We start from the raw sequence: 23,814 nt of genomic DNA, 5'->3' as shown, positions 1-23,814 counted from the left end.
GACCCCATCCACCTTTGGTCACTTGTGGAAGTCACCCAATTAGGAATTAAAAAGTTAGTTTCAGGCTGGCCTCTGGTTTCTCTGATTCTAGGCCGACGTTGGGGCCATTGGAAGTGGCTGTGGGGCCGTGAATGGGTGACAAGAGTGTTGGAGGCCTTCATGTTTTTTGGGGTAATGGAGTCTTTCTGCAGGAAGCCACTGGGGGATAAATTGAGGGCCAGCCATTAGAACTAAGGCAATCTTAACATGAAATCAGATCTACCGTGACAGGCCTCCTGAGATTATTTCGTTACAACTCTTCCAGGGAGCTTTTCAGCAAACAGCAGATCTCCCCCTAAAAAAATGAGCCAGGCTTACGGGTCTTTGGTGCAAGTCTCCTCCTATCTATCTGGTGAGTCCCTGCAGGACCCAGCCTGGGCCCCTCTGAGGTCAGAGGCAGCCCTGTGCCCGGCGGTGGGGATCTGCCTTCTGATGAGGCTCCACAGATTTCCCCGAATGAGGCAATCAAGGCTCGGGAATGCGGGCTGTGGGGTGGATGATCCAAGGATTAGGTAGCTTTGGCTCTGGAATGCAGAACAAAGTTGCAATCCAGCAGACTTCCCTTCCTAATTACACCCGGCTTAGGCTAATTTAATCTGAACCCGGTTAGCCTTCCCTGAAGTGTGGCAAGGCTGGTTGGGGGGCAATGGGAGAGTCAGGGTTACAGGTGGGTCTGAGGGAAAGCCAGGGGGTGCTGTGTACCTTTCTTCCTGCAGCCTCCATCCCAAGGCTTGCAGATGGTCACCCTGGGCAAAATGACTGGAGGGCCGGCACACAGGCTGCTTCCAAAAATTTAATAAATAATGGTTCTTTAAAACTGTATAAACTATAAATTACCATGCAGTCCTTATAATTTAAAATAATTTACAGGTTGAGGTAGGGAGGGGCGCCGGAGAGTGTGGAGGGGGGAGCTGGGAGAGGTTGAGGGCTGTCGGGCCGGTCAGGCTCTCCTCCCAGCTTTCCTGCTGAGCACACACACGCAGGCCGTGTCGATCCGGATGAACCGCCAGGCTGCCTGCTTGCCATCCATGGTCAGCGCCTTGACGAAGGTGTGGGTCGTGGTACAGTATGAGTTCCAGTGCTTCGAGTCGATGCCCCGGCACCCGCTGTCGACGGGATTGGGGTCCCGGCACTTGGTCTCAAAAAAGTACTGTTTGAATACACTGTTGTTGATGTTCACCTCTCCCAACACCATCACCTCCTTGCCCTTGATGTCCGTGGCGGTGGCCTTGTCCCCCACCCACACGCTGACGCTGTCGCACACGGAGAACTCCCCCCGGTGGAAGACAGGGTGGGACGACGACCGCTTGCTCCTGTGAGTCCTGTTGAAGGGGGCGGCCCCGCCGGCCTCCAAGTCCAGACGCTGAGCGTCCGCGGCCGCAGGTGGGGGCTGGGTGCTAAACAGCACGCGGGGTGAACGCAGGCGCCGCTTTTTAAACAGTTCGGGGTCCACGGTGATCTTGCGGGCCTGGCCTGCCACCCTGGCGGCTATCGCGGCTGCCGGGCCGCTGTGGGCTCTGCGGAGGGCTGTGTCAAGGGAGCGCTGAAGGTCAGTCCAGCGGGCTTGGGGGACGGCGTGTCCTGCTGGGACATTGCTCTGGGTGTGCGCTTCTGCCTGGACGCCGATCCAAAGAGCTGTGATCAGAGTGTAGAACAACATGGACATTACGCTGTGCACCTGGAATGAAACAGAAGTGAGGATTATTCCACCGAGCACTGGGTGTGGGGCAAGGGCAGTTTCTGGGTCCCTCGGAGTTGACCTCCCAAGAGGATGACGAGGAGGTTTCTCCTGGTCGCTAAAAGCAAGGAGACCCTGGAACTGACCATTCAAACTGAGACGCTTCTGAGAGTGAAGGGCGGTGCTACAACAGTTACACTGGGATGACAGGCTTAAACAGGGCTGGCTCCGACAACCTGGGTGTCTGGGCACCCCATCTACAGGGTGCACTTTCCCAGGAAGGGACGGAACCCCTGAAATTCTGCCCAGTGGTGTGGTATGAACTCGGCAGTGCTGGTTACAGAATTCTCTGAGTTCTCTGCCTGCCAGCGAGGCAGCCATGGGCAGGCGGTATGTGTGCACCTGTGTGAAACAGGATGGCTGGGGGGTGAGTCTGACACCTCTCCCAGTGCTGTCTCCTGCCCTACGGCTTGACTCCCCTGGGAAGGCAGTGGGCAGGGCTGCTGGGGACTTGTCTTGAAGCCTCAGCACTGAACACACCCTCTTCAGACAGTAGCACCGGGTCAGCTCTGAGATCTGGTGACTGAAAACCCATGAAGCACCATGTTTGGCAAAAAAAGTGAACATAACTCTGGGACCATCTTAGCCAGTCTATTCAGCCACCAGCCATCTATTCACGTCTATAAATGTGATACTGATAATGGTTTCTCTTGGCGTGGGTGATGTTTTTCAGCCTTTCAAATGCATTCGCTTCTAGTTTCTTATTAGTCTGTGAGTTAGGTTAGGATTTATCATCTCTCTTTCATATGCAAGGAAAGTGATCCACAGAAATTAACTAACAGGCCTATAGCTGCAAACAAAAACTGGACCAGAAATAGAATCCAAACATGACCCCTTACTAAGCCAGTCTACCCTTCTATCCTTCCTTCCTCCCCCACTTTCTCCTTCATTCTTACATGCGTCTTTTTAAAAATTATTTGATCTTAAGTGAGAGTAGACCAAATGGCATAAGTCATCTGTCCCCACAAGGCACTGCCAGCCCCTCTTAAGCATGTGCCAGATGGGGCTCTGCACTGCACTGTACTGCTTCCCCGCCAGCAGCCACCCCCAGGCCAACTAGCTGTGAGACTAGCTCTGTTCTTGAGCTCACTTTCGGTGAGCTCCTGTGCACACCTGTACGTGTGTACCAGCCATCACCTCTGGAAAGCTTCCCCAGATCTTCCTGGTAGGGTTAGAGGCATCCTCTAGAGAGGGTGTTAAACTTCCAATTTGATCCCTCTCCCTCTCTCTCCCCACAGGTCATTCTGCTCCCTGCCTGCTCTTCCAGCCTGGCATGGGTACCACTTCCTCCTTGAGGTCTGCTCAGATCACCCCAGCGAAAAGCCATCTCTTCCTGTTCTCAACTTCAGAAGTGTGTGTGTGTGTGTGTGTGTGTGTATATGTGTGTGTCTGTGTGCGTCTCTCTGTGTGTGTATGTGTGTGTATGTGTGTGTGTGTGTATGTATGTATGTGTGTGTGTATGTGTGTATGTGTGTGTGTGTGTGTTCTCTCCTACTAAATCAGTGTAGTGGAAAGAACTCTGCTCTGTATCTGGGGTTAGGAAATCTTGTTTGGATTCCTAGCCCTGATACTTGTTAGCAGAGGAAAGTCACTTAATCCTCCTGAGCCCTCGTTTCCTCATTGATAAAAAGCAGGCAATAAACACTATTTCACAGGGTTGTTGTTAGGATTAAATAGGTGCTCACACACCTATTTAATTCTGAGTCATTCCAATGTCCTGCGGTCAAGGACTTTTTTTTCTTCCGTTGTATTGCTGTTAATTCACTCTCAAAGCACACTCCATACACATCTTTTCCTAGCACATAGATTTACCTCTGTCAGGCTTCTTCTCAAGACTGATATTTGAGCCTGTCTCGCCACTGGCCGCAAGGTCCCAGAGGGCAGAGCCTGTCTCATCCACCTGAGCACTAGTCACTCCACCCCTTGTCTCCCATGGCGGTTTGTGCATAACCCTGCGGCCTCTCTGCATGCTGTGGATAATCGTTTACACGTCTGTCTCCCTGAGAGCACTTTGGAAGCGGTGCAATATGAATTTACGGGGGCCATGTGCAGTGCCTGGCATGTAGTAGGTCCGCAAACTCTATAAGGAAAATGAATGAGAGAGTGAATGGGTATGGCCAGAGCAGCTCACCATCTGCCTTCTTTCCACCATGATGCCTGGTTTCTTTTGGATTTTGTGCCTGTGACCACATGCTGCATTCCCAATCTGTTTTAAAGTGATGCATTCTTCTCTGTAATGTGCTTCTATTCAGCTGGAAATAGACAGCTCTTTGGTGAGATACCAAGAATAAAACCACCAAATTCTTTTCTCTCTGGTTACTTGGGAAGATGTTTGTGTTTGCTCCAGTTCTGCAGCCAGCCATGCAGAGGAAGCAGTGACACATCTGACTTTCCGACCATCACTTGTGCTGGCTAATGGTCCTGCAGATAAGTGTCCAGCTGACTAGTCAATTGGCAGCTAATTCAAGCCCTTTGCTTTTACTCCTTTTCTTGTTTCATTTCTTTCTGCCTCTCAGTACACATTATCTCTCATCAGGTAGATGAAGGGAGAAGAAATGAAATGGAAATTCATCCCTTTATATCCATGTTAGTAACACTTAGAATTTGGATAGGGAAATGACTAAAAGATTAAAATGTAGGGTTTTGATGGTAATAAGGGACATACTGCTCCCTATTTCCAATTACCAGAGGTTCCCACCTCATTCTGGAGTCCCCTCTTTGGTGAGCTCATCCTCTTCTAAGGAGTCAACTGAAGTTTCTGTGCAGTTGATGCCAATGCCAGGATCTCTGGTCCAACTCCTCTTCTGAAAGGCCGTTCTGAATCCCCAGCTTCCTGATGGGCAACTCCCCATGGATGCTGACATTTTAAATGCAAGACATCCAAAACAAAAATCTTTGTTCTCATAATCCTCACTAGGATCATCATTCTCCCCTTCCTCCTCTTTACTCAACAGAAGCTGCCCCATTTGGGGCCACCTGATGATTTATGCATTAGTTCCACAGCTACTATCTCTTGTGAGCACCTCTCCCCATCCTCCTAAACATGTTTCTCTGCATTTCCTTTTTCTGTTACTGGAGCCACCATTCCTTCATTCACCAGCTCCAAGCCTCAACTCATGACTGGACTCTTCTCTTTCCTCTTTGACCTCCATCCAGCCCTTTTTGTCTGCTTCAGTAGCATCTTTTTTTTATTATTTGTATTTAAAAAAATTTTTATTGGAGTATAGTTGGTTTACAATGTTGTGTTAGTTTCAGGTGTACAGCAAAGTGAATCAGTTATACATATAGATATAGCCACTCTTTTCTTTTTTTTTGGTAGTATCTCTTGAAACTATACTTTCTATTCTCACCTCTATGTTTCTATTCTCACCTCTATGTTCCTGGTTCAGGTCATGGAACAGTCTCCCAGCTGATGTCCTGTGCCCTCATCTGTCTTCTCCCAATGCCTACCATCTCTGGCTGCCCCATTTAACTTCTTAAAGAAGTGCTCTGATCATATCACCCTGCTCAAAGGATCCAGTGGTGAGTGGTTGTCTAGTATGCCACTAGGTTGCTCAGCCTGGCAGACAGACCCTGCTCTCCTTCTACTCCCTTCACATATTTTGCATTCCAGGCAAACAGAATTCCTCAGAGGCAGTGCTTCCCCCCTGTTGCCCTCGGTTCAAACTCTTTTGTGCCAGGCATTCTTCCCTCTGTCCCTCCCTGTGTCTTTTCTGCTCTCCACCTCCGCTGGTTAGAGTCCTTCCTGTTGGCTTTAACACCCACCTTAGTAGCCGCCTCCACTGGGGAGCTTTTCCTATTTCCAAAGAGATCAGTTCTCTCCCTTCTCCATCTCTAAAAGCATTTCCTTAATGCTCTTTTTTTTTTTTAAGATTGAGATATAGTAATATATATGTTTATTTATTAATGTATAAAATAATAAGGTCTGGAAGCATAACTAATAATTACCTTGATTTCGATATAGTGATGAGCATGGATTTTTTGCTATGAAGTGATAAAAAATATCTCTTTTTTGTTTTACATCTTTATTGGAGTATAATTGCTTTACAATGGTGTGTTAGTTTCTGCTTTATAACAAAGTAAATCAGTTATACATATACATATGTTCCCTCTTGCGTCTCCCTCCCTCCCACCCTCTCTATCCCACCCCTCTAGGTGGTCACAAAGCACCGAGCTGATCTCTCTGTGCTATGCGGCTGCTTCCCACTAGCTATCTACCTTACGTTTGGTAGTTTATATATGTCCATGTCACTCTCTCACTTTGTCACAGCTTACCCTTCCCCCTCCCCATATCCTCAAGTCCATTCTCTAGTAGGTCTGTGTCTTTATTCCCGTCTTACCCCTAGGTTCTTCATGACATTTTTTTTTTCCTTAGGTTCCATATATATGTGTTAGCATACGGTATTTGTCTTTCTCTTTCTGACTTACTTCACTCTGTATGACAGACTCTAGGTCCATCCACCTCTTAATGCTCTTTTATGGCAACGTATTCTCCTCTTATCCTCCCCCCTAGAGGGTAAAGTCCCTGGAGGCAGAAACGCATCCTGTCCATCTTTGTCGTGTGCACGTGACCTAGCCCTCGCAGAGAGCTCCACCTCTTAAGAGTCAGTGAGTGTGTGAACAAGTCTCCTCCTTCTGTGTCCCTTAATTTCTCCATCTGAGTGGTGATATTTAAGGTGTCTTCCAACTCTGACACTCTTTGGGTTTAAGCGAGTATAAAATTTTCTGTCCTGCCTAGAACTCTGCTGGTTCTACTCAACTGACTACACAGAATTCTTAAAGCCTAATGCGCTACTCCTCATTGCACTGTCCAGATAACCTGTGGTACCTGGTGGCATTTGATCACAGTGGAGGCTTGCATCGTGGAGAGATTGTTTTATTATTTCATTGAGATTTTAAAATGTTGCAAATATATCTCTCATTTGGGTCTTAGAGTAAAAGGTTTTTTTTTTTAATCGACTTACTCATAACAGAATGCCCCTATAATCTTTAAAAAAAAAGTCTTTCGTTTAAAAATCATGAGTGGATAAGAAAGAAAAGAAAAATTAGTGTGTTTTCTATTCTAGTAATTGAAAGCACAAAGCACTGTCTACAAAAGAACATTCTCTCCTTGACGTGAACCAGGGGAGGAGTTTTATTTATTTTTTAAAACAACCTTTGAAGCCTTTCTTCTGAAGAGATGACAGTCCTCGCTGGGGCTTCACTAAGCAGAGACCTGTGAGCGGAATGATTAGCTGGGGAAGATGCAGTTAGGAGCTCACATGATGGAACATGTTCTGTTTAACGTGTGAATGTTCTGTGTTTGTTCTGCTCCCACCAGAATGGAAGATAAATGACTAAAAGTTGAGGGACCCGTCAGGGGCCTTTTATCCATCTACTCAAGGTCCGCCCAGCTTTCTTCACCCTCTCCCAGGCCAAAGGTACATTCTGTGGCTTTCCAGTGGTTCACACACTCCAGTAATAAGAGGAGTTTCCTGCACCAGGTGAATGATTTCACACAGGTTCTGGCCTCACCTGAATAGGTGATGAAGCTGCTGGGCAGAGCTAAACAACTGGTCCACCTCTGTGGCCAGGACAGCTGATGGCGCTGGGGGGCTCGGCGACCGTGCCTTTGGAGGTGCATTGTAGAGGGAGAGAGAGAATTCCTGCCTTCGCGGGAGGAGTGTCGAGAGAGAGCTGTTAGTGATTCTCAGGCTAGAGATTAGATCAGCGAACCAGGGTCACTAAGCGTTAGTAGAAGAGGAAATCCTCATGACTGAGGAAATCCAGCCTCCTCCTCCATCTCACTCGCCACATTACGAGTGCGGGTCAGGAATCATTTCTTGTTTTACACTTGGCCTCCACTTGCAACGTAAACTGGCTGCTGTCTTCAGCCTGGGACTCAGTTGGGTGTTGGGGCCTGCGTGGAGTGAGCTTCCCAGGGAGAAATCCCTGAGGCTGCAGCGCGGAAAGGCACTGACAGAATAAACTCCAGCTCCTCTGCAAGTATCTCCCAGGCTGAATTTATTATGGGGAAGCATGAACTGGAAGGGACATCAGAGTTGATCAAGGGCAGAGGTTCAGTGCATTAGAGTCACCTGGAGGGCTTGTTAAACCACAGACTGCTGAGCCCACCCCCAGAGTTTCTGATTCAGTAGGTCTGGGGTGGGGCCCGAAAATCTGCATTTCCCACAAGTTCCCAGGTGATACTGATGCTGCTGGTTTGGACACCACATTTTGAGAACCACTCATCGAGTGGTCCTTGAACCTTAGAGAGGAGAGAAATGGGCCTTGGAGAGGCTCAGCGACCTGGGGTTATGCAGCTGGTGAGTGGCAGGCTCTGCATGTGGGCGCTTGGCATTGCTCAGCCTCAGCTGCTCTAGAGGCGAGAGGACTGAGGCCACACACGGACTGTAATTGATGGGCCCTGGGCTGCGTTTACTCAACCTCCAACATCAAAATGAAAATTCTGTTCAACAGGTTGTGAGTTTTACCGTCCTGAAGCCATAAATCCAGATTCCAGGGAATAGTTGGACATTTAAGTGTTTTATATCTTGTTTATCGGGTTTCTAGACATCATGCAGACTTGATCCAAAAGCACTTAAAATGCCCACGATAGAAATATGCAGCCAGAAAGCACTAGCAGGTGCAGGCACCTGTGGATTTATTCTCTACTCCAGGATGGAATGGAAACAGAATCTACTGGTCTGAATTCTTAGAGACACATCTTAAAATGAATGAGGAGAGATCATAATTACATCACGATCAATTTAATTGTCTCATTACCCATCACAACAAACCTAGCAGGTGGGTCTTATTCTTCCCATTTTAAGGAAGAGGAAACAGAGACAGTAATAGTAAATAACTTGACCACAGGCAGAAGCCTGGTGGAAGTGGAACTCACCCCTGTCTTCAGACCTGGAGCTCTCCCCACCCTCCACTCCACGGCCAAGGGCATGAAGAGTGATCAGGGACCTTCAATCTCATAAGATCACCTGCTCAGACAGACCAGGAGCTGTGTGGAGGGTCTGACTGGCACTGTCTATTTGAGACCCTCTGTTTTGTTCCTTTAGAGGTGTGTGGCTCAGACTCTTATCGTGTCCTTGGAAGCCATGGGGCCAGCCTGAGAGCATGGGCGACGTCCTCTCCAGATGAGCTAAGAGGGCCACATGTGCTGGGTCACTAGGAGCCACCCGGGTCCCTGCTGATTGACAGCTGGCACTGATGCCCCATCCTCAGCCTGGGGCTCATTTCCAGTTGTCCTGGCAGCTCTAGAGCTAGGAATCTTGGTGAGACAGATGCCTCTCGGGTGCTTACCTCAGTGTGGCCAGGACAGAAAGCTGCTCCCTCGGAAAAGCTGTTATTGGGCCCAGACGCTGAGCTGAGCTTGGGTCCAGCATGCCATCCAGCCCTTTGGACTGCACGACCCCGGGCCAGGACTCTGTGGGAGGAGAGAGATGGCATTAGATCGGCTCTTTACTACGTTCTCTAGTGGACGGGTAGCTGTGTCCCAAGCAGGAGGGGAGGGAGGGGCCAACACAACAAACCCTGTTTTCTTTCTTTCTTTTTTTTAAAAATTAATTAATTAATTTACTTATTTTGGTTGCATTGGGTCTTTGTTGCTGCGCGCGGGCTTTCTCTAGTTGTGGCAAGCGGGGGCTACTCTTTGTTGTGGTGCATGGGCTTCTTACTGTGGTGGCTTCTCTTGTTGCGGAGCACGGGCTCTAGGCACGCGAGCTCAGTAGTTGTGGCACGTGGCTCAGTAGTTGTGGCTCGTGGGCTCTAGAGCACAGGCTCAGTAGTTGTGGCGCATGGGCTTAGTTGCTCCGTGGCATGTGGGATCTTCCCGGGCCAGGGCTCGAATCCATGTCCCCTGCATTGGCAGGTGGATTCTTAACCACTGCGCCACCAGGGATGTCCCAAACCCTGTTTTCTTGAGTGTTGGGACTTTACCAGCATCAGGACCAAAGGAGAAGACAGAGCTCAGCTACCAAAATTGCCAGGGGCCTGAACTTGCACAGACCTGCGGCAGCACCTGCCTCTCACTCTTGTGCCAGAGCTCTTGGTTTCTGCCTGGACACAGTCTATGGCTGATCTTACACGCAGTGTCAGTGCTTCTAGTCCCACATCAGAGTCCTGCTCTAGCAGGCCCCTAATACAGGATTGAAATGGAATTATTCTGTACATTACACCCACAGATACAGTAGACCCAACTCTGGACCAGCATAACTAAGGTAAATTACTCAGAAGAAAAAGTCCTGACAATTGAGAACACGTTGGTGTTTTGATGAGAATCTAGAACAAGTCATGGTGGCAAAGAAGGCAACCTGACCACTTGATAGATAACAGAGAGCTGTTACAGAACTAGGACGCCAATCTCAGAGTTCAGATTTTAGGAAAGTCACATTTTACGAATCAGGAGCTAGGGAGCTGATGCAATGAGCTGATGCAAAAGTTCTATCCAATTGTAGGTTGCAGTTCCTAGAAGCAATGGTAGGTGTCTGTCCTTTTACTTCTATAAACCTCGTATATGTAGGTGTTTCATTCATTCATTCAACAACATTTCCTGAGCACGTATTTCTACTATGTGCCAAGTACTATCCTAGGTGCTAGGGACCCAGCAGTGAATAAGATCAACAAGGTCTCTGCTTTTGTGGAGTTTATAGTCTTGTGTGAATAAACATCTTCAGATTCTTTACATGCCCTGCAGGTAAGCAGGGTATGAGGATAGAGGGTGATAGCAGGGTGTAGTGAGGGGCCATTGTAGACAGGGTGCTCAGTGGAGAGTTCTCCGAGGAAGTGGCCTTCAAGTTGATATCTGAAGGATGAGAAGGAATGGGGGAGAGAGCATTCCAGGCAGAAGGAACAGCAAGTGCAAAGGCTCTGGGGTAGAAACAAGTCAAAGATGCTGAACATGTAGGGGAGAGACCAAAGAAATGAGTTGGAGAGGTAGAAAGATGTAGGGAGGAACTATGGTTTTACCCTATGGGCAGTGGGAAGGGAGTGGAAGGCTTTAAGCTAGAGGGTTACGTGACATTTTTTGTGAATGAATGAATGAATGGTTATGTCTGTTGCAGAACTTGTCATAGGGTGGGGTAGCTCTCCCACCAAAAAGGTTGTAGAATGACATCTTTATCCTTCCTGTCTAGATTGTCTTTTCAACTCCCAAACCCCTTTTCCCATCATGCCTCTTCCCAGTGGGGGGCTACCCCCACCCCCCATCTTCCTGCAACACCCCCTTTCATCTTGTGCTATGGAAGCAAATGTCAGTGAAGCCACCATGGCCCCCAAGTCCCTGATCACACAGAGGAGCTGGAGGACAAGGAAGTAGAAAGGGCCTTGGGTGGTTTTCCTGCTGTTAGAAGTTATGAAATTAAGGACTGAGATGTTACTATTCCTCTTTCTGACCCACTTTACTCAGAATATCATTTTTCCTCTAGAAGTACCAGAAAAACCTACACGTACTCAACTGGGGTTCAGGCCTAGAGATGAACACTTACTCAAACACCCTAAAAAAAGTTAGATTCCATAGCAAAGACCATTTTCAGGCTCCCTCAGGGTTGGATTGAGCACAGGAGAGGGAGGATAGCAGGTTCCCCACAGCAAGAGGTGAGTATTCTAGGGTCTTGTTGCATCACTCATGGGAAGAGGATCTGGTCCACAAACCCTTCAGCTGGGTGTTTGGACAAACCCGACTGATCACCAGATTGGAATCTACAGAGCTGTGTCCTGGCCCATTTTGCTCTCATTTGTGGGTAAGTTGCCAAGTATCTTTAAACATCTCTGAGGCTTCTCCGTAGAATGAGGAACCAGCAGGGATGATAGCTAAGGTCTCCTCCAGCTCTGATCGCCTGTGATTCTATGGGCATTAGTGTTTCCAGCCTGCATCCTTACTGAGTGCTTAAGGAATGCTTTCCTGCCTGTCCAAACACTGGATTTATTTATTTCATTAATTAAACACTAAACTTGGAGGCGCTGCACCAGCCACTGTGCTAAGTGCTAGGGAAGCAAAGAAGAATGAGACACAGCTCAACTTCCAAGAGCAAGTAAGCTAGAGGTAAGGAAAGCAAACACATGAATGGCATTTAAAGCACAATATGTTAAGTATGATAGATATCTGACATGATATGGAAAACATAGTGCAGGGAGGAGTTTGTTTTATTTGGCCAGATTAGCCAGAGACATATGTTCATAGAGGAAGGAACATTTGAGCAGGGCTCTTAAGGATGAATAGGAGAGCATCAGGGAAAAAGGGAAAGGCATCACAGAGCCCCAGAAGTCCAACATGGCTGAAGAGGGAGTCTTGGGGGAGGGTGAGAAAGGTATGTGATGGGCCTTATACAGTAGCAGGTACTTAGGAGCTTGCAGAGCTCACTGCTGTGAGCTATCTGCTGACTGTACCTTCCTATGTGACACAGAAGGCCTACACTTTAATCTTTGGGACAATCAGGGAAGTAGGAGTGACTCTCTTTGAAAATATTCTATATATTCCACTGTAAGGCAGGATGGCCTCCAATCCAGCTGATTAGAAGGAGAGAGAATGTCGATCTAAATCAAACATTCCACAACTCCTAGGCAGACCTGCCTTCTTGGAGGATCAGCTCTAGACCGACCACAAAGGGTTCCCTGGCCATATATCTGCAACCTCTGGGCCAAGCCACTTTTGCATGCCAGGGTCTCCTGCCAACCACATCTAGATGCCTGATTGCTATGCTTGAGATCCTGTGTCTTTGGCCTTCTCTTGTTCAGTGTAGGTACAGGTAGTTTACTACTGGAGAGAGCAATTTCCGGCCCAGAATCCTGAAACACTAAGTGATTCTCATAGATATTGTTGTCATTGATTTTGGTCTTATGCTAGTGGAGGTTGGGGCTCTGAAATTAAATCCGATTTAAATATTACCAATTTCTAATGCAAAGATATTAGGAACAAACAACCCAAATGCGTATCTATTCTTAAACTCAGGTGGTAATCACTTAGACAGTTTTCACACTTTTATAAAAGCATGGAAATAAATCTCAGGACAGTGTCCTATTCCTTCTTACAGGGCACGAAAGAATGCTATTGAAATCTGGTGTACCCCTTCTAGACCAGGACAATGCTGGCCTGTCCTGGGTCTCAGGCTTTAAAGCAGTATTTCTCAAAGTGAGGTCTACCATAGTACTGGCAATATCTTGGAACTTGTTAGAAATGCAAATTCTTAGGCTCTACCATAGGCCTAGCAATGCTGAGTGAAACCCAGCAATCCGAGTTTTAATCTCTGCAGGTGATTCTTATGCACATCCAAATTTGAGAATCACTGTTTTGGAGGGTCCCATTCTGGTCCCCTTCCAACTGCAACCTCTCCCTTGGGTGAGGGATCCAGGGCTGAGAGAGAGTGATAACCCAGAGTCAGCCTACTGCTGTGGGGTGCCTGCTTGACCATAACTTTCCATTTCACGATCAACATTATGTCTAGACCACGCCCCAGAACCCCTGAGCAACCAGACTTGAGTCAGCTAGAGCTAAAGCATCTTCTGAAGACCCCCTGAGGTTAAGCGTGTTTGTATGGCCCTCTCTGTTGACACTTGTCTCAGCCTCCCCTTCACTTTCATATGGTCTCAATGATCTTTTGGTCAATTTCAGAATACAAACTGTTTTGTAAAGCTCCCAAGGTGACCCCAGGCAAAAGCCAGGGCTGAGAATCACAGCTGTACAGGAGGAATGGGAAACTTGACACTGGCTTTGATGAGCTAGCAATTAAGAAAAATTATCAAGAAATTAATATATCTCAGAAAATATAAAGTGCAGGTATGGTCACATCATAGGCAACAAGAAGGTGTGAGAATATAGCTTGCAGACTCTCAGGGGGATATTGCCCCTGTCTCCCCTTCCCACCTCCCCACCCCCAGCAATTGTCTAGATATAATTGACATTTGTGAGTTGGAAAATTTTCTTTTTACTCCTGGCATGCCACTTAAAATGTTCTTTGGTGTTGGAGCTATGGTTAGCTTATTATTAAGTCCAATGATTATTTGCTGACAGTTTTAGTACCAAAAACTGGGGGATGCTTGACCAAAAAGACTTCTTGGACCTCTCGTTCCTCGCAGGTGCTGGGACACAACGGCTAGTCCCAAGAGCAGTTTACACCACATCAAAAATGCTAGAGCAGCTGGAGTGAACCGCAGCCTCTTTCCTCCTAGATTCCACCTGCTGGAGCTCTGTGGGCTGGGAAAACTCACTAGAAAGGCTGGGCATTAAGAACATGTTGCTGAGGGCATAATAATAACTTTTGGTGCTGTCGCTGTGGTTTTCACTGCTATAACTGTTCCCCTTAATTCTCCCCTCTGTTAGTTCTTTCTCTGAGCCTATACACAAAGAAAATTTGAAATCTTTTACATTGAAAGTCTGTTTTCCTAATTTTTAGCCTAACCAGACGTTTTCTGGTATGGAATATGACTGTGGGGTTTGCGACTAGGAGCTTTTTTTGGGGGGAAAAATTCAGTTTGGGCCATTTTGAGATCATTTGATGTGTTTTAACTGTTTAGTTATTTTGGCACATGTAATAGGAAAATAGCATCTGGCAATAAGGACTTAGGAAGACATTAAGGTTCAGCAAAACCACTATTCTTTTTGAAAGTTTCAATGCTGACAATTCTAAAGTGCCTTGCCACTTTTCTCTAAAAGAGAAATGGTCCTGTGGCTCTTTTGGAGATGCCCAGATAAATTACAAACTCTTCCTAGCATTTCCCAGAGAGGCAGCTCAAGGAAGAAGTCATCATGGTGTTGACCTTGAGCTTCAGAATCAAAGAGCATTTGCTACAAACATGCGTGGCCTTCTGGGGTGTGTGGCAGGCCACAATTTGCATGGTATTTACCCGACTGGACTCATGAGCTGTGGATGCATGAGCTGTGCAATGCCAATACCACGGAGAGGTTTTTGTAACGTGGGTAATTACAATGACACGAATGTGGTAGAAGATAAGGCATCTAAACACACAGCAGCCTTCCGCTGTAGAGTTGTGGGCAGTACATTTTTGCAAGAATATGCTAGTAAATAACAGTCCTTGTAGTGTAGCCCATCAGCTTAGTAATACTAATGATATATCTATAATCTACGTTTGAGTGCCAAAAACAATCCAATAGTTTCAAACTCTTCTGCAACCCTAAGAAAACATCTCCTCGTTTCCAACTGGCTGATCCTTAAACCACAAGAAAAAGATCCATTTCAGTTCTGCATTGGGCCTTTCCTGACTGTTGTTCTAATACTTGGGACTAAGAGGTATTGAGGGAAAGGGGGACTCTCAGGTTGGTTGGAATCAAAGTTTATATCCAACGATACCAGCGCCTACTGAGGCCCCCAGCCCACTGTAGACCGAGATGCCCACCTGGGACAGAATACATGAATGGAAACAAAACATAGCCAGTGAATGCTAACTCAGATCCAAGCTCTTTATTCCATTTGCTTTATAGGATTCAATGTCCTCAGCTCTTCTTGAGCTCGCCTTTTCCTCTCAGTGTATGGTATGTTTCCCAAGCAACAGGTCAGGCAATATTACAACACATAAGTCTATAATGCAATTCAGATGTAACTTCAGAAATTAAGACAAGCTAAAGATCCATAGCCCTGAAAAAGACCCAGGAAAAATCCTGGCTAAACAGGTACACAGTGTTCTAGGGCTTTTAAAATGCAGGCAGTTCATCCTTCCATTAAAGAGGGATAAGGGACAAGCTGTGGGGCTTGAATGTAAAGATCCCAGCAAAAGGTCACCCTTACTCAAAGTGTCCATAAGATGAGGCCATTTCTGTTTGAGCAGCTGGACTTCAATCTTACTGCAAAAACTGCTGCAACCCAACCACACTGCATCAAAGGAAACATGGATCACAGGTAGCCAGCACCAAACACATCCTGGGGACACCGAGTCCCAAGGGCACGTCAGATGCCATCCTACTCCACACACCCCCTTGGAGTGACAACTCCCTCACTCTTCCGTGCTGACATTTCCTGGCTTGTCTGCTGACTTCACACCCAGAAAATGACTCAAAGTATGAAAGAGATAACTTGGCCCAGCTTTGCCCAGGCATGCAGCACATGTGAATTCTAGGTAACCGGAGGATTACCTAGATAAGAGCTGGAAATGAAGAATTTATTTCCCTGTGTGTGTTTGTCAGGGGGCTTTGGGCTGTTTTAGCTACTTCCTGTGTATGCCTTTAACTATCCCAGCCCCAAGTGGGCGCCTACTACCCAGGTCATATACGCCTGATGGGGAATGTCGGAATGTCAGCGGGCTGGTTAACTGGAATGAGGGGCTATTTGATGGGCATTTTAAACCTCACTTTAAAGAGTTTCATCTAGCTCCTTCACTACCCCAGGAGGAGAGGTCAGAGGAGATGAAAACCTGCTGTCCTCCTAAAGTCACTTGATTCTCATACAATTATATTTCAGAACATTCTCAAACTTCTAGTGTTTCGTCTTTTAGGCTTTATTTGACCGTGACATCATGAACAAAAGCAAAACCCTGCACTGGGGAAATTTACTCCAGAGCTAACAAGGAACCCACAGAGTGCATCATCTCCAGGGACCCAGAACATTGTGGGTAGTTAGAAATTCCAAAGATGAAGACAGACAGTTTTCCCTGCTCCATCACCCCCCGCCCACCCCGCACACAGAGAAAGAAACCAGACACTCAGCCACTCAAGAGGTAAGTTTAGATGTTTAAGATTCAAAGAAATAAAAACTATTTATTTTAGAATCTCAGTTGTTATTTTACAGAATTATAGGCTGTTAGAACTGTAAAGAAAGGGTCACTAGTGACTCTGCACTTCCCTTGATGGCCATGTCAAACAAGGCCCTGAGGCCTGGGGCTGGTTGCATTTTAGCCCCACCACTTATCAGCTGTGTGACCTTTAGCAAGTGACTTAACCTCTCTGTGCCTCAGTGTCTCCTCTCAAAGGTCAGAATAATTATACCTTCTACCTTGAGTTGTTGAGAGGCTTAAACAGAATAAGCATTTAGGCCTGTGGCTGGCACCTAGCTGGTGATACGTAAATGTTAGCTATTCTTATTAATACCGTTAAAGACATTCAGCTATAATCAGGCAGTGGGTTACTGGCAGGCTTGGTGCAGAACACAAGGCAATGCCTCCTGTCCATCCCATGCCCTGGTCTGGCTGTCTCTGGCAGGAAGAAATCCTGTTTGTGTTACAGTTGTTGTCTGTATTCCAGTCATTTTGGAATGGCTGGCCAGGCACATGCTCAGTGGCCCCGTCTGAACAAGTGTGGAACACAGTCGGTCGGCAGCTGCAGGATGATTATCTGCAGTCATTTCCTGACAAAGATGCTGAGTAACGAACTAAGACATTTGTTTTTGAAATGATCCATTTTCTTCAGCCTTGTCGTAGTCAGGGGCAGGAAGCTACTCCAGCTATGACTAAAACTTGCCAGGCCCTGTACAGTTAATAGCATCTTTGCTTAGGGTGATTGCTGCCTAACAGGGAAAGTGGATCACAAGGAGAATAAAACACGGAGGTATCTTCAAATTTATGCTCAGTTATCCAGGGATTTGGGACAGATTTAGGTATCTGCTGGATCGTTAACTTTTGGAGGTCCTGGGTGTTTTTTTCTCCATGGGGCAGTCTCAGAGGTTAGGCCCTTAATGAATGTTTATTGAACAGAATTGAAAACTCTTCCCACAGCTGCACCAGTTTATTCAAAGTAAATCATTATTTCATACTATATTGGTAAATAACAAGTGGTCCCAACTTATATTCCTGGATAACCGGGTAAGCCCCACTTTCCTGTTGGCGCTGTGGCGTTTTATTTAAGAAGGAGAATGCCCCGTTGCTGGGCCGACAGGTGCACTGCTGAGGAACCAAGTGTCTTAGCTCTCAGCAGCCCCTCATTCCGACTTCATGGCAAGCGCTAAAAAGCACACAGGTGTTGGGCAGAACAAACTCCTTATTTCCAGCTTGCTTATTTCTCTAGTTCAGAATTTCTTCGGAGAAAGCTATGCTCGAGTCCAGCCACTGGTTACGTTGTGCGATCCACTGGGATGGCAATCACCTCATTGTTTAGTTACAACCCATGAAAAGATGAAGCAAAGAAAGAAAAAAGCAGAGCACACACATAGGGAATGAGGGTGGAGGCTGCACGATGATAATGAAAACCATTTGTTAGCATTTCACTCCGTTCTTTGTGAATCAGCCGAGTTCCTGGCTCCAGGCCTCTGTCTGTGAAACAGAGCTGCCCTTCCAAGGCCTTCCAGGGGCTCATCCCGCCATATCTGGTCTAGAGTGTCACCCTTTGTCCCCAGGAAGGCGGGTGCTTGAATGGCTGCCCCATCTCCCTCTGGGCCCAGCTCTGGCCCTCACCTTCTGTCCCAGGGCACCTACCCCTCCTGTGTGAATGTGCCCGGCCTCGGTGACTTTTAAGCCCTGCCTGAACCGGATTTGGTGCACTTTGTGTATGCAGGGCTCTCCTCTTTGCCTGCATTGTGTCCACCCGTCTGTGTCCAGGACTTGCAGCCCCAGCTTTTTTTTTTTAATTATTTCTACTTTTCTTTCTTTCAGCAGACCTGATTTCTCTATTCCCAAAATACAGACTGAAACATTTTTAAGGATAAAAACCAAAAATAAATAAAAATTTAAAAATAAAGCATAAAACAAGCAAAAACCTTTCAACAACCGCCCCCCCCCCAAAATTTACAGCCAGTAGAACAGTATATGTCTGCCTAAGCATCTCTGTTTTGCTTGCATTGTCCCCAAGAGAGGAAGCACCTCGAAATGCACATGTTGTAGTTACAGGCAGAGACCAGCACCAGATGCTCTGTGCACTTGTGCTCATGAAGTCCTAGTACCTAAGTGCCCCACCGCCCTCTGCCTACTTCTCGAATCTATCACAGCGTTTATACAAGTCTCTTATTCAGAGCCATAGAGCATGGCAGCATTATGTTCAACCGTCACCACCACCACCACTATCTCCACCACCATGACTGTCATTTCCACCACCTTGGCTGCCTGCATCGCCATGACCACCACAACCTCCTCCATCCTGTCATCACCCATCACCACCACCAGCATCACCACTTCCACCATTTTACCATCACCATTACCACACCCCCACTATCAGTACCACCATCACCATTACTAACATCACCAGCATCACCACCACCACCACTACGAAAGGATTAAAGAACTTTTTGGAGTCAGGCAGGGAAGTCTGACCAGTGTTCCTCAAGGCCTCCTCTTAGGCTGAGCCAGAAGAGGGTCAAGACTGGGGGTCATTTAGTCTCTTCCAAGTAGTTAAGTGAATTGTTTACATTGCATATAACTCAACTGAGTGGTGAACAGAGCTGGGTCTAGAAATCAATATTCCTGCTTTCCGTCTGTGTATTCCATCATACTATTTTCCAGCACCCATTCTGGAAGTTGTATTTTTTTCTTTCTTTTTCCTGAGTTTTGTTATTGTTGTTAACTTCGTTTTTCCAGTAATATAGATGACATTATCTAGTTTAGATTTGATAAAATTATCTCAAAAGAGGAGTATCTATGACTATTCAAGGAAGTTATATATAAACACACATATACTTCAAAAGGTAAAGAAGGAATTAGGTACCTCGTCCTCCAAAATGAGGCCGGTTCTTCCATTTGCCTGTGCAATGTTTGAGGATCAGTGCACCATTGTTGCCGACCATCTTTGAGCTTTTCTATTTGTTCATAATCTGAAGACAATCTGACTTTGTGTTTAGGCCCCTGCAGGAGGGAAAGCTCTCCCAGAGCCCTCCCCTCAGCTTCCAGGAGGTACTCCTCAGACTAGTGGGACTCCATGCAGTGATTGGCTCCCACTTGAAAGAGGGGAGTTCCCTGGGAGTTAAAGGCCAGCCCGAGTGTGGCTCCCTACTGGCCCCTCTGTGCCAGCCAGAGAAGGGCCACCAGTGTCCCAGGAGAAGGTTAGCTCCCTGGGGCGCTTCTTCCTTATCCACTTGTTCAGACACTGAAAGTTTGAGTTTAGGCTTGTGGGGCAAAAGGGTGGGGGTGGGCTAGAAGTCCCCCGAAGAGCCCCCTTAAGCTTCTCCCTTAGGCTGCCTGAGAGGCATCAATAAGGATGGAATTACCTATATTTTAGGTGTAAAATTAAGTGTGGTATAATATGATGCATTAAAATATGATAAGTACTTCACTAGCATAAACCATGGGTTAGAAGTGAATACAATTACGACCACTAATAATAAATAACAATTATTGGGTATTACATGCCAGATACTCTACTAAGGGCTTTCTAGAGATTATCTTTTTAAATACTTATTAAAAATCTTCTGAGATCAGTATTATCCCCAGTTTGCAGATAAGGAAACTTGCCCTCGACGTGAAGTGGGGAAGTACAAGTGCTTAGTGGATGTGTGAAGGACAAGAGCACAGGGCTGCTCTGTGGTCACTCCTCGTCACTGTTCTCCAGACTGCTCACAAATCTGACTGTTCAAAGGAGCAACAGCTTTGTCCTCTGGGCTTTGTACTGATGGCCGATTTCTGCTTCTGTGATATGGATAACGTATAGGTGGGATCCTGCATATTTTCTATTCTTGAATTTACCTAATTGCTTTTAAAAATCGAATGGTGGAGTCCGCCTGCCGATGCAGGGGACACGGGTTCGTGCCCTGGTCCGGGAAGATCCCACATGCCGTGGAGCGGCTGGGCCTGTGAGCCATGGCCACTGGGCCTGCGCGTCCAGAGCCTGTGCTCCGCAATGGGAGTGGCCACAACAGTGAGAAACCCGTGTACCGCAAAAAAAATAAAAAAATAAAAATAAAAAATCGAATGGTGATCTCCTATCTATGGAATACCTTGACTTCTCCACTTCTCTGTCATGAGACTCTCCTTGTTTACAACCTGAGGGAGCCCACAGTCACTGAAATGCCCTCCTCGCTGAAATACTCTAACCACCAAGGAACAGATTCTGGATGGACCCACTATTCTGACAGTAATGTAGGTACAGAAGATAGATGCTTAGAATGTGCAGTTGTTTCTTACTGAGCAATTTATAGACATGGGAATGTGTCTATTCCATGTACTCTCATACATTTTCTGGATAAGATTTACTCTTAATTGTGAGACTGTGAAAAAACCGAAAAACAAAAAAACACAGCAAGACAGGCACTACTCACTGTGGGCTGGGTTGTGATTCTCTGTTGGTTGGCTTTTTGGGTGTGAAGACCAAGCCAGAGACTGATGGGGCCAAGTGGAGTCTGTTAAATATTTCCATTCATGGACATGCAATAGAAAACCATCTCATACATTTACAGGAAAACATCACATATAATATCTTTGTTGTGCTTAATCAGAACCAGGGTAAAATTCCAGTCACCAGGAATAGAAACTTACCCTAATGATTTCATTTTTTAGTCCAAAATGTACAGTGTTTTCTCTGCCTGCTCTGTTTGTCACTTTCTAAAACAAGAAATTACCAAGCTATAACTTTGGTTTGAGGGATGGGGGAAAACAGTCAACTCTGAACAGAAATAAAGAGAGACTGAATGTCAAGGGTCCTTGGTGGATGAGCATCCAGAAGTGGATTCAGTTTGTGGATTGTTGACTTTATTTCCCAGAACTGTGTGAATTACTCAATCAGTGTTCAACTGTCCATCCAGGCTCCAGGCTCTCAGCAGTGAGTACTTCATATATATATAATAGGAGTGAATCAAAGGCAGAGAAGAGGTTGAGTGAGCTACCACCAGTGGTTTGTGTGTGCGTGTGTGTGTGTGTATGATGGTTTGGTTTGTTTTTTTTAAGGAAGACATGGTTGTTTTCACTGTTAGTAAATGAAATGGTCTTTTCCAAGAAGACTGAGAATCTCATGCTATGAAAAACAGATAGGACGCTAGGCAGAAGAGAAGCACTTCCTTCTGATTTGCCACACTGAATTACATTGAACTGAGTAAATGGTTTAATATTAGGAATCATGCTTCTCTGTGTGCAGCAGATTAATGGTTTTTATTTTAAGCTCTGGGGTGAAAATCTGGCAGCTTCTTTAGCCCACCAGCCTACAGCCTTCAGAAACTCTCTTTGAAAGAGACAGGATTGCTGTCTTCTAACTTCTCAAGAATAAGTGTGAGCAGGAAGAGTGCAAATCATAAGAAGGCTCTTCACCAGTGAGCAATAGCTGTCACCTACAGGCTGACAGCGACACTTTGGCAGACACACCAGAAGGACGGACATTGGCCATGAATTATGCAGCTTGGCCCCGTCCCCACTGGGCACCATGGGGGATCTGAGTAATGCTGGCACTGAGGATGGCCCTGGCTCTGGTGCAGGATCTGCAGCTTTCAGTTAGGGGCCAGCCTGGGGCTGGGTCCAGGTCAGGGACAGGGAGAAACGCCTTTCTCGTTTCCCATCAGCTTGGAGCTTGAAGAGTGTTTGTGGCATGAATGAATGAGTTCTGAACAGATGGAATCAGACCAGCCCAATGCCTGCAGGCACTGGGACAAACTCAGTGAGCTGGGGTTCGCCCTGCCCTTAGGAAATCTGATGTCATCATAGAGGGAAACTGAAGACAGGGAATGAGAAAGATGGAACTATAGTAAGAAGCACTTGAGAGAGGAGGAGAGTGGGGGGAAGTACAAGGGCAGTAAAAGAGAGGAGAGAGAGGGCAAGAAAATGACGGAGGGCAGTGGGCAAAGTGAAAGAAGGTGAAGAGGGGGACCCAAAGGGCAAAGCAAGGAGAGGGGAACCAGAGGAAGAAGGAAATGGAAGAAAGACACACAGATTGAGAGAAAACTTTGAAGATGGCCTTGGCCTCAGCTCCAGTGAGAGGGAAGAAATCCCCGCACAAGTTACAAACAGACACACGCTTCAGCCTGTGCCGGTGAGATGTGATTCCTAGATTTCCCTGGAGAAATAGCCCAAGCAAAAGGTAATCAGAGCCATTTATAATTAGCAACTCCCCCCAAAGAACCCAGATTTCACCGAACTGTCTTCTGGTGACCATACAAGATAATTCTGATGATGTTTCAATTAACAGTCTATTAGAATATGATTTTTGCTGGAAAAATTCCAAATTTGAGCCCAAACCCAGTGGTAGCATTGTCTTGGCAGAACGACACAGAGATCTTGCTCCATAGATTAGGGTAAGGCCATATCCTAGGGTACACAGCGACTTCAACACAGAAGTCCTTCCTCACAGAGCCGCCATGCTGGGTGTGCCAGACCGGCCCTTAAAATAAATGTGATTGAGTGACCTCACAACTATCAGAGTCAGAGAAAATGCCTTGGAAGAGAAACTGTGAGTGAAAAGGACTAAAGGACAACATCAGGGGAATTGGGGCTTCCCACTGATGCACAGATCCAGCTGGACTTGGTTATAGTGTAAACTTTGTTTAATCAAATCCTCTGTCATTGGGCTTCCCTGGTGGCGCAGTGGTTGAGAGTCCGCCTGCCGATGCAGGGGACACGGGTTCACGCCCCGGTCCGGGAAGATCCCACATGCCGCGGAGCGGCTGGGCCCGTGAGCCATGGCCGCTGAGCCTGCGCGTCCGGAGCCCGTGCTCCGCAACGGGAGAGGCCACAACAGTGACAGGCCAGCGTACCGCAAAAAAAAAAAAAAATCCTCTGTCATTAATAAAACCCCTAACCAAATACAAACACAGATAAATGATGATGTACTTGGATTTCACATTGGGCTCGCATCGCTGCTTCACCAGGTGCCATCCACAAATCTGAGATGCAAGCTGCTGGGGCTGGAGCTGCAGAGAGGCTGTCTTGGAGGAGTGCTTCCGCCACTCCGTTTGTGGCACTGCCATTCCCCTGTTACTGCTGCTCAGCCAGTCAGTGAAGGAGCTGAGGGAAACCACGGGCTCTGCCCAAGACCCACGATCCTTCTCTTGTCAGTGAGGCAAACGTTAAAGGCAAACCAGGAGGGTGGGGCATCTGGAAACCACCCCATAATAAAAATGGATGAAGTACGATGTCACAAATTCTGGAAAGCTTCCACAGGGAGGGGAGAAGAGATGCCCTCCATCGTTCCAGGAGACACAACTGGGACGAAAGCACAGAAATGGAAGAGAAGCGGGTCCTACCTCAACACTAGGTTG

The 23,814-nt window shown here is 46.8% G+C and overlaps 1 protein-coding gene across 1 annotated transcript; it reads right to left on the bottom strand.

The window, feature by feature from the left end:
* Positions 1–819: 819 nt before the first annotated feature.
* Positions 820–9,375, bottom strand: NGF (nerve growth factor). Its single transcript, XM_029230947.1, has 2 exons — positions 9,074–9,375; positions 820–1,717 (listed from the first exon to the last, which is right to left on the bottom strand). Exons 1-2 carry the CDS (start codon positions 9,218–9,220, stop codon positions 980–982), a joined length of 885 nt encoding a protein of 294 aa, XP_029086780.1. The 5' UTR covers positions 9,221–9,375; the 3' UTR covers positions 820–979.
* Positions 9,376–23,814: the final 14,439 nt, after the last annotated feature.

This window comes from Monodon monoceros, unplaced genomic scaffold (assembly GCF_005190385.1).
Source record: "Monodon monoceros isolate NGI ecotype Baffin Bay Population unplaced genomic scaffold, NGI_Narwhal_1 Super_Scaffold_18, whole genome shotgun sequence".
NCBI classification, from domain to species: domain Eukaryota; kingdom Metazoa; phylum Chordata; class Mammalia; order Artiodactyla; family Monodontidae; genus Monodon; species Monodon monoceros.
Note: the sequence above shows the minus strand (reverse complement) of the source record. Positions and strands in the feature narration are given on the sequence as shown.